Here is a 12,049-nt window from a genome sequence, read left to right as displayed (position 1 = left end):
AAGATTATAATACTTATATTTTTATTATATTAAAAGTATGACGTAAAATATTAACATATTTTAAATAGTATGACATAAAACACTTTTCAATATATTTTAAATACTATGACACATAAAATATATTTAAATATATTTTAAATAATATGACATGAAATATATTCCAATATATTTAAATAGTATGATATAAAATATATAATACAGTTTTGATTTAAAAATGATGTATAATTTTTAAGTTTATATATACGCTATTTGGCAATTATTTATATAATGCGATATTACAATGATGAAATTAAAATTGATAAATCATCGAAATTTAAATGACTATTCTTAGACACGTATATATACTATAAAATTTACATTGGTAAAAATATTATCACGATTTATGTATAAATTAATATTATAATAATATTACAATATTACAATACAATATATCGTATTACTATATTTTCTATTGTTAAATATTACTACATGGACGGATGCATCGTGTGTTTCGAATTTTGTTTCGGTATCCTTTCGACGACATCTTCCTCGACGTCTCTCGAAATTTGATTCCACTTATCGTCACTTTCTGTATCATCGTTTTCATGAACGGGATCTTTCCTATAACATGTAATAGAATATGCGTAGTATATAATATAAATAGTATATATAAACAATATAAAATTAATGTTATTTTGATTAATCGATTTGATCATTAACTAACGTATACTTATTAATAGAGGGCAGGAACAACGATTTAGGACAATCTTTGAAATACGGCCAACACTCTCCGTGTAATTTCCCTCTATTTTCAGCTTCCACATATTCGTTGAGAATATTTGCAAATGGCGACTTACTAGCCCTAAAAAATGAAAAAACGTTCGTTAGATAAAGAAAAAATTGATCGATAGATAGAAAAGCGATCTTACGTGAGAAATAGTTTCAACATTTCGCCGATTAAGCCGAAATTGTTGAGAGGATGACCGTGAACTTCACAAATCGCTCGCAATAGGCAAGCTTTTCCGTTTAAACCCAAAGTGCTTAACATATCCTCGGCTGTGCCGTAAAGGAGGGCTCTTTCACCACCGTGGAATGCATCTTTTGGTACTTCTATAGTGTCTCTTTTGTGAAGTCTTCGTTTTATGAAGGCAGCTATGAAATCTGCCATGATCATGCCAGCTTTTCGACCGCGGGCACTTCTATCAAATGCCGGTGGTAAAGCACCATAAGGATTTTCATTATCTGTTAGGCCTAATTTATCGAAGTCGACTGTAAAATAAAGGAAATGTAATCCATTCTAGCATATGTACATGTCATATAAGTTGTTCATTTGTCAAAGTGATATAATTAAGAAAACAAAAAATTGAGAAAATTGATAAATTTATATGCATTATTTCTTATAAAATATATCTATATTCGAACATATATTGTAAAATATATTATTACAGATGTAGCTTTTATTTTACATCTGTAACATATAAAATTATTATTAATTTTAAATTAATAATAATTAATAATTAAGTAATAAATTATTTATTAATCAACTGCTCCATACAAAGCTCTTGTCATTTAGTATTGTTGAACGTGATTATCAAGGACATTTATTTTAAATATATATAAAAAATTAAGCACCAATCAAGTGCTTCGATAGTAAAATTTAAAAAAATTCAAATAATATAGTTAATCGTTTTGACTTATTAACGGTTTATATCATGATCTATAAAAAGTTTTTACTTACTCGTAAAGGGAAGACTAATAGTCATATTGCTCAAAAAGCCGTAAGGTGGATATCTAACGAAGGGTAGTGCCAACGTAGGTGTAATCGTCATTACTGTACCAGGTGGTAAAGCTATCCGACCGTCATTCGTTATCCAAAGGACTCTTTTTTGTCGATGATGATTGCCATCGCCGTACTCGTTTCCAGAACTGGAATACGATCGTTTTAAAACGAGTAGACCGAGCAATAGCACAAGAGTCTTCCTCGTCATATCGACCCTTTGCCAAATTCTGTAACAGAAACTTCTCTTATTAATCTTAATTATAATATTATTTTCAATTTTATGAAGAGCATGCTGACTATAAATCGTGATTTAGAATCTTGAAAAATAATTCCATTTGATTACGATAAATAAACAAATGTATTCATTCATTCAAACGAAAAGAAAGTGGGTTGAATGAGGAGACGCGTTAAAGTGACTGCACGTTACGAGGGAGACATTGATTAATTTTACAACAAAAATGCATGCTCATGTTTAACGTTTAAATTACAATCACGATTTATGGCACAACTTACGAATTCGATCAGTTCGTATCCAAAGAAGCGTTCATTGTTTGCGTTTGTGAACGTTACAACAAATCGATTGTTATAACGTGACGAGAATGGAAATGCTTTCATTTGTAATACTTTCGAATTTTTTCGCTCTACTTATAAATTAAATGAAATCTTGAAAAAAAAAACAAAGAATGAGAATGATGAACAGTAAAGTTTTGTGTTCTTGATTTTTAAATAGGTTTCCTTTTTATTCTTTTTTAATTACTTAACTCTAAGCTATCTCTGATGCATTACGATGTGTTTATGAAATTAATTAATAAATGTCTAATGTTTGATGTTTCCGAGAAAACGATAATCGTTACGATTGATCTAAGAACGTGTTTTTCGTTACTTGTTAGTACTGTAAGCGTACCTTACGAGTATAACTAGTCGAGCGAGTGACCAGTTTGTGGACGCAAAGTCGCTTCGATGTAACAGTATGTAATAGCCTGCGAAATCATAGCCGAGAGTGACCAGGCCAGTGGGATTCGCCCTAGAAAGAAGTCGAGGTGTACTTTACGTCCGGAAAAATTTTTTTATGGTACAAAAGCCTAACGTTATATGTTTACAAAATATGGATATCACATTAATGTATCCATTAACAGATTGATCGTTCTAAGAGTGATCGGTAACCGACAATCGAGTATTGGCGATAGTAACGTCCATTGGAGTTGTTTACTACGTTTGTTTCGCTTATAAAAATTGTTGACAATTATTCATTATCATTATTCAATTATTATTATTATTATTATTTGCTTAATATGATTTATGTAAAAATCGTTAACATTGCTAAGATTTCCAATGATTAAGTTAGCCTTCGATCATTGGTGAAGGACAAGTAAATAAATATGTTGCATGTCATATTTTGGTGCAATTCAATTACTGAATTGAATTATAGTATTGAATCAGTATTCTATTATTTTGTTTAATATGTGTTGCGGTATGGGTGGAAAGTTTGTTAAAATATTCTTGATGATAAATATATTAATTATGATACAAAAGAGATTCTTCTGTTCTCATTTGATGTCAACCTGGGGGAAACCCTTTACTCGTAAGAAGACGACGCGTGTGAAGACGACGTGACCGTCGATATAACGGCCATCACCGAACTCGGCAAGAAAGACCGCGAGGAAAAAGTAAGAGGAGGATAAGGAGGAGGAGTAAGAGGAGGAAGTAGTGAAGAGTCGAACGAGCACCGCAAGAATACAAATTCCAACGACCTGCATATTTCGACGTATCTTCTTGAATTGGGCCAGTACTAAACGAATTGAACGACTTTGCAATTAGGTATTCGTGGATCGATGCTTATTTTTGGCTGGACACCGTTAAGTCTTGATTCTTGAATATAAAACCGGGTCAAATACAGAGTTTTTTATTTTCTTTTTCTCTTCCGTTAACACTATCTTCGATCTTTTTTTTTTTGACCACGTGGTTATGATTACTAATTTATTTTCAAACCTAATATTTCTCGTTTTTTAGATAGATATGTATCTGTAGATCGAGTTATTTCGTTACAGGGTAATCTGTGCCTCGAATTCAGCGCTGATGTGCTGTAATAGCGCTCATGGATAACACTACTACGCGATATGATGATATATAATTACGGTTGCGATGGTATGATACAAACCGCGGGTGAGAAATATCTACCAGTACACGAATTTAAGTCAAGTTAATAGATTTAAGAACGATCTGATTTACATATAGAGACGAAGAAAAAAGAAGAATAGAAAAGATACAAAAGAGCCACAGCCACAATTACAATGATACGAAATATTTTTAAACGAACGTTGAAGTTTTGTTTTCTTTTTTATTTTTTTTTCCTACTACGATCGATAACGGTATTTGTTCGAGTCATTCGAATATCTGTACCCGATCCAAATATCGCGAAGCCTGACTGTTTTATGATCGAAGCCGAAAGAAACGTCGAAAATTTTCTCCAAAGTTGTAGAATACAATAAAGGAAAAAAATAAAACATATATTATGCAAACGTATTATTACATCCTGTTGAAAGTTACAAGCATGGATGAATGTACGTAACATATATTATGGAAGGCTAACGAACTGGTTGGTTAACTCGCAAGATGGAAGTTTTGCTCATCTATTCGTATTATTTCTAGATATATGGACGTATTTTATCTATCGAATATTGATATATCTACATTAGATGTCTATTTTATATACCTTCATATAGGAATTCGAATTCATTCCTGACCCAGTGTCTTCTTTATATTCGGTTAACGGTTAGTCAATTGTGTTAGCAGTATAGTTTGACAAATTGCAAATGAACTTCATGAATTTTTTATATTTTACATTTGGGATTCGATAATTTTTTGACTGGCAAAATAGATTATAGATTATAGATTTACTCATAAATATAACTGTTCACAATTAGGCTCATAAATGAATCTAACCTAATATAAATGATTAATATAAAAATATTATGAAAGTTATTCATTGAAATTGATACAATACATTTATATGTATTGTATATACATTTTACAAGTTATTTTTCGTTATGAATTCGGCTGAACTCATTTTTATGCAGAACGAATTACTAACTACTAGAAAATGTAATCTAAATTAGGAATTTTTATACATATAAATGTGATAAGTATTTCGCGTAACAAAATTATGCTTGAACAAGATTTTTTGATAAAATAAATACTTGATCTCGAATCAGTTCCAATTTTTCTTTCTTTATGTATATTAGAAAATTTTAGGTGAAAGTATTTTAAATAAAAATTTTTAAATTTCATGATATTTTATAAAATTATTTATCAGTTTTATGTTGTCTTAATGTTTTATGTTCACTTACTTTTATGATTTAGTATAGTAAGTGTTAAAATGTAATGATTAAAATATTCATCTATGTTACATGTTTCATACTGATATGAATCGTTTGAGTTTTATGTTTTAATGCTGCGATCATGCAACGTCAGAATTTCACGCGTTGCTTGATACAGGTTTTACTATGTATGGTAAAGCGTAACAATGTCGTTGTACTGAATAAGGATAATCTAATTAAATAAGAGAAAATTACATTTACTATTCATTTCTACTTTTCCCTTTCGATTGATACTTTTCTTTGAGCTTCAATTTCTTTGTAAGTCAGATCATATTTTATTGGTAAACGAGAGAACGTCTATATCGCTTCAAAAATGTAAGATCGATTAAGAAATTGTAACTTAATAAAAAGAATCTATTTAATTATGCTTTTACTAGCAGTGAAACAAATTATGAATGAAAAATATGTATTGTCCAAGGAAAGAAAAAAAAAAGAAAAAAAAAGCAAAAAAACGTATAACTGTAAAAATATGTTATTAGTAGTAGCACATGATCTAAGTTTAAAGTACGATCATTGATGTTCGTTAACGATATTCGATACTAGTTGTCCTTGAACTTTTCAAAAAGAAGATAAGACAAAAAACGTATCCTTCTTGTGTGTGTTAAATGCGTTTAAACGTTATTAAACCTAAAAAAAATGACAAATCGAGTTTATTGAACCACTGAGTATTATCCATGTCGGTAAATCTACGTCATTGTAAAATGAGTTTTTAATATCGTGAAAAAATGCGTATGTCCCTATCGAAGAGTGACCGGTCAATTACGTGTTTCTTATTTACGATTTAATGAGTAGTCATAAGCGTCGCGTGGCGCGAACGAATATATACGATACAAAAGTGTGAAGCAACTTTTTCTAACGTACACGACGATTGAAATTGATCGACCCGCTACTTTGGGTTCAAACTTCAAAATATTATGCGACGGCTGCGATTATAATTTGTCGATATTTACAACGACATTGATGTTCACCTTGAACTATTTCGGAGGCTTCATACGATACATTCGCTAAAGAACCGGAAAGTTTAGTTTTTCAGTTTAAATATTTCTTCGAGATAATCTTAATGGTTATTTCATCTTTCTCTTCCACGCGCATTCCTGGACTACTTAAAAGTGTGTATATATTCATGTCCACGTGGTCTGTTTAGTGTCTATCCCGCTCTCCTCACACAATATCAAAGGAGTAGAAATGTATAGAAAGTTATACTAGTCGATTATAAAAAATGTTACATACGATACAAATATATCTATTAAAACAAAATATCGTAGACGTCAGGCAACATATACATATCCATATATACCTACCTACTTGTTCTCGTATAAATTCACGTGGTGAGATTAATGTAATGAAAATTTTCTATCGCACGGAAGATCTCTTCCTTACGTCATCTTATTCACGTAATATAGATGATAATAATGAAGAGGAACTTCCATCGGAGTGATGACCGCAACAAACTTACATTCTTACCGCTATAAGAACGCTGACAAATTGGCGGACATACCTTTAGCATGAAGTAATATCAAATTTTTCGCTGAGTCGTAGAAGAGCCTTGGCGTGATGTTTGTAACTATCTGGGCTAATTTTGATGCACACTGGTTAACAGGGCTATGGCATAATTGTTCGCACGCGGCGGCTGCCTAATGCAGACCGCTTCTACTTCGTCCCGTTGATCACTGTGGTAGTGTGACTTTGCCTTTGATCGCGAGATCTCCTTATGGACAAATATGATTCGAGTGTTTTAACATGTGCCCTTACGTATGTTTTATATGTGTATTATTTTAAGCTAACAGTTTAAATATTTATTTTGAAGAAGGTCGAAGAAAATGTATTGCAAACGAATAAAAAATCTATATGAAAATCGATCGATCTTACTCGTCGATCACTAATGTAAATCTCATGTCGATTATCTGGAGTCGTTGCTCTGCCAATCGCGAACGGAAAGGTACAACGGCACTCTCGTGCCTCTTACATATCTATTCTTAAAGTCTTCTCTTTGATCGAAGTGTTTTACTTTGAAAATTTTTCGATTGAATTTTATGATAATATCTTTACCGATACTGCAAAACGATCGTCGAAAAATACAAACAGAAGATCGTTATATGCAGATGACGAGAATGATGATGGTAAGCAACGTAGTTTCACAAACAACGTCAATTTTCAGACTGACCGCGCTTTATTCGCGCACTTGACGTCTTCCGCGTTGCATATACGAGTCGGTACGAGTGCGTACCGATCCACGGCGAACGTTCCCCCACTCCAGCTGCCCTCTACCCCCACTACCACATCCTTTCTGATGGTCACGCACTCACGCCTCGGACGCATTCGAATACCTTCCCTTCTCCTCGGCCGCTTCGCTGATCATTTTTGACTTTACTTTTTATAAAAACCGTTAAACCCTTTTCAAAAGATACATAGTGATATACAGAATGAAATATGGGTACGCCATATAGGATAGTAATAATTAATTGATACAAATTGAAAGTCATTGATATTGTATCAATTATATTTTAATATTATATAGATGCAATATGATAAAGATAATGAAAAGTTTATAATATTTAAAAGACGTATATTAAAATAATCATTTTTAATCGAGAGAAAAGAAAGAAAAAAATAAAAAAGAAAAAAGGGGGAAAAATGAGATTCGGTATTCGGTCTGAGTCGATTATCCAAATATTAAAATTCACAACATGCTTTATTTGTAAATCTGCGAATTAAACAATATTTTTAATACAATACCACTAATCCTAAAATTATCTTTAAGAGTCCGCGCGATTGCAACGACGATGATGAGATCGGAGACGCGTCTTCAAGAAAAAGACGGATCGATTATTGACGTAGATATATTATACATCATGTATATGCGTGTGTGTGTATATGTGTATGATGCTCTCTATTTTTGATGTGTAAACGATAAGTCGCATCTTCGATCGGTCAAGTCGCTCGCGGTCATTTTGACAACAAATCGCGTAGAACTCAAGGAAAAAGGAAAACAATGCTTGTATGTACTTATTTTATCAACGAAGTGAAAATAAGTCGTTCACATGTTGCGCGAACACATTTTCTTCTGTTCTGTTTTCTTTTTTGTTTTTTTCTTATTTTCATATCTTTTTTCCTTTCTTTCTTTCTTTTATAAACGTTAGCGAAACAAAATGATCGGTACGAACCGGAAATATTTTTTCTTTTTTTATGGCACCTGTACGTAATGATATACGCATGCGCGAGAGAACAACTTGAAAAAGATCATTGAATCACTTTTGTCGACGCTCTCTTCTTCTTCTTCTTCTCCTTTTTTCTTCTCAGTTAACATTTTTGTTTATTGTCTAGAGATGACATCGCCATCGTCTCTTTTCTCGCAAGAAAAAGAAAGAGAGGCGAGGAACGTACAAGAGATACAATAATTACGTCTCATTTTTCTTTTCTTCTATTGCTCCCTTTTGCTTTTCTTCTTATTTTATTTTATTATCCCCGCGAAGCGGATTCGCCGAAATGTTTCTTCGCGACGTCAGTGTTTCAAATTCTACTAAAGCGCAATGCAAAAAAAAAATCAAACGAGAAACAAAAATGCTTTTACAAAAATTTTAGGATAATAATAATGATAATAATGATAATAATAATGATAATAATAATAATAATAATAATAATAATAATAATAATAATAATAATAATAATAATAATAATAATAATATTAATAATAATAATAATACGCTTTCTTACAGTAATAACAATTTTTATAATAGTAATAATAATAGTAATAATAATAATAATAATAATGAAAATAATAATAATAATAATAATAATAATAATAATAATAATAATAATAATAATAATAATAGTAATAATGATAATGATAATAATGATAATAATAATAATGATAATAATAATAATAATAATAATAATAATAATAATAATAATAATAATAATAATAATAATATTTATAGCAATTGTAATAAACGCAAAAAACGTAAGACCCAATTGTATCTCTTCTTGCTTGAAAATATCAGACAGTTCAGGAGGAAAAAGTCATCGTCGTTGCGTTAAGTAGTAAGTACTGCGTAAATGCGCAATTGGGTCTTAAGTCGGGAGGCAATGTATGTATAATGTAATAAATTTGTAATGATTAATAATATTGTAGTGGGTAGGTAGGCTGTAAACAATTTTGTCGCCTTTTTTACACGCATGAAATATACATACGTCAGAATAGAACGCTCAGAACAGAAATAAAAATTAAAAAAAAAATATTAATCTAAATAAGTAAAAGAAGAAACGGAAGAGAAGAGAGCTTTTTTGTGTTCTCACGAATTCCGAAATTGGAAAGGTTTTAATATTCTTGATCTTTTTTCTAGCGTATACAAAATGAAAAGCAGTATCTCGAATTTCGATGGAACGTTAAAACGGGATTCGCGGCTTTCGATCAAAGGGACCGGAGAGACTTGTTTTCGTGGAGAATCAGCCGAAGAATACACCGGTTCCTTTCTAGCGCTCATCTTTTTTTTTCTTTTAATTTAATTTTTTTTGGCGACCGTTATCCGTTATTACTTTTCTGATTGCGCGTTAGACGCAAAGATTGTGGTAGTAACATCTTAAATATATGCATACTTTCCTTCTTCAAACATTTTTGGAGAAATTAATGAGAGACGATAATACAATAAATAATTCGTCTTTTTTAATCCATTCAACTGGTTTGAAAGTTTACTCGTACAATCTTCTCGTTGTAATAATGAAAAAACGCGCCATTTTTTCAATTCTTATCTCTATAAGGATAAGCTGCGAATTTAAAAATGAACGTGTCCTTTTCAACGCTTCTCAAGAAATCCTTCAAATTCTTTTGTCGTCTCTCGAAGAGAAAGAAAAATAGAGGCGACGCGTTTCTCCATCGAAAAAGACTGTCAAATTTCGCTTGTTAATATGGAAGCTCAAAGAAACGCGACTCACATACGCGATGTCTTTTACGATTCGGCCGCGAACTGGAACTCGAAAGAAAAAGAATACGATGATACTTGAAAAGGCATTGTGATATTATTTCTAGCATCGCTATTATTATTTATTGTTTATGGCAGTGAGCGATCTTTTTCGGGGTAGTAGAAGAAAATAGGGGGATGCATTTGAGTTGTGTTCTCGTTCGACATACTATTACTACTACTACTACTACTATTACTATTACTATTATTACTACTACTAATATTACTACTTTCTCTCTCTCTCTCTCCTCTCACTCGTCACGTAAATAAAAAAAAATTCTTTTCTCGTTCCATGCATTCAGATTCAAAGACGTAGTGTCTAGCTTTATACAGTTTCCACAAATATTTTTCTCTCCCTCTTTATCTTCTCAATGATTATTAGTAGTCAACAAGGTAATGTAAATTTTCTTTGCATTCTTTTTTAACGATTAACAGCCTAATGTACCTAATAACGAGTAATTTCTCTCTGTATCAACGCATTTCTTCTTTCTCTCTCTATCTTGTCTTTTCTTCTTGCAATAAGAAAAATATCGCACTATTTTCGTACAATACAAAAGCTCAAAACTCATCGAGATGCACACAACGCGATGCGTTCTCAGAGCTGGAAAAAAAAGAAGTATCATAGGACAAATCCGAGAAATATTAAACGTCGCGAATTGCTTAAAAAATATCGCGAGTAAAGTTTTATCCTGCTTTGGATAATCGCCATTGAACCTTTAAGTACTATGATTCTCTTGTTCTCGAACGCGATCTGTTCATTTCGAAAAGATCAATGGTTCGTGGTTAATGTATCACTTTGTACAAAAAAATTGGACTTCTTTTTATCTGTAATGCTTAGATATTATAATGCCAGCAAAAGTAATTGAAGATCATAATACAAGTTACCAATAATGACGCTCGCGTAGATGCTTGCTTGATCATCTTGGTAATCGCAAAAGCAAGGGGGGAGTAGAGGATATTTACAACAGGGGATTCTTCTCTCGTCAAGCCTTCAACCCTTTATAAAACTACGCTCTCAAGGGGTGTGAAAGTTCCACCAGCAACAATTTTTTATAATCTCGTTATTAATTCAATGTGATCACAGTATTTGTATATAATAACAAGAAAAAAAAAAAAAAAAAAATATATATATATATACACATACATATGCATCTCTCCGTCTATTTTTCTCTTTAATCAGTGTACGAAAAAGCGTAGATTAGTGAGGCTAAGATTTATCATGGTGCGTAGCTAAGATTTAGACGAAAGGATGAAAAAAAAAAAATTTTGGGTCATAAAGGGTTGAATGGCGTCGATTGATACTTTATAAAATTCGCTTAGTATGTTTTCGCATCGATGATTTTCCTTTTAATTTTCCCTCTGATCAATTCTTTCCTGTCAATCAAACAGGATCATAAGAATATAGAGAAAAAGAGAATTTTATCGGGAGAATCATCGATAGAATCTCGTAACAATCTAACGACTACACCTTTCAATCTTAATATATGTATATATATATATGTACGTACGTATGTGTGTGCCTTTCTAGTACTCTTTCTCTTTCTCTTTCTCTTTCTCTCTCTCTCTTTCGCTCTCTCTCTCTCTCTCTCTCTCTCTCTCTCTCTCTCTCTCTCTCTCTCTCTCTCTCTCTCTCTCTCTCTCTCTCTCTCTCTTTTCATTTTTATAATCTACTGCGAAACTAATTTTAATTATATTTACAGGCTACCTTTATACTGATTCTAAGGATTGCGAAAGGATACACGCGATTATAAAATAAATTTAACTTGCGATTTGTACATTGAACAATTCTTCATCTTCGAACGCTACTTTTTCGTTCTCCCATTCCTGATAGTATATAAAAATCATCTTATTACGATGTCCAAGCATTTTTTATATACCGAGATATGCTTCTTTCAAACAGTTTCGTACTCATTGTATAATGTAACCCGAACAAATTTACTTTTCATGCTTGGACA

General features: G+C 31.7%; 1 protein-coding gene across 4 annotated transcripts; it reads right to left on the bottom strand.

Moving 5' to 3' along the window:
• Positions 1-274: 274 nt before the first annotated feature.
• LOC118439579 (uncharacterized) lies at positions 275-7,366 on the bottom strand. Of its 4 annotated transcripts, none has more exons than XM_085664706.1 (6): positions 6,635-7,362; positions 2,664-2,783; positions 1,718-1,986; positions 909-1,248; positions 704-841; positions 275-600 (listed from the first exon to the last, which is right to left on the bottom strand). In XM_085664706.1, the coding sequence occupies exons 3-6, from the start codon at positions 1,965-1,967 to the stop codon at positions 465-467; spliced, it is 864 nt and encodes a 287-aa protein (XP_085520832.1). In that variant the 5' UTR covers positions 1,968-1,986; positions 2,664-2,783; positions 6,635-7,362; the 3' UTR covers positions 275-464. The 4 variants fall into 4 exon arrangements, with proteins under 4 accessions (XP_085520832.1, XP_085520833.1, XP_085520834.1 ...); XM_085664707.1 differs by lacking the exon at positions 2,664-2,783 and having other exon boundaries at positions 6,635-6,844; positions 7,006-7,361; XM_085664708.1 differs by lacking the exon at positions 2,664-2,783 and having other exon boundaries at positions 6,635-6,844; positions 7,186-7,361.
• Positions 7,367-12,049: the final 4,683 nt, after the last annotated feature.

This window comes from Vespa mandarinia, chromosome 2, assembly GCF_050613455.1.
Source record: "Vespa mandarinia isolate Hongniang chromosome 2, ASM5061345v1, whole genome shotgun sequence".
NCBI lineage: Eukaryota > Metazoa > Arthropoda > Insecta > Hymenoptera > Vespidae > Vespa > Vespa mandarinia.
This window is presented reverse-complemented; position numbering and strand designations above follow the sequence as displayed.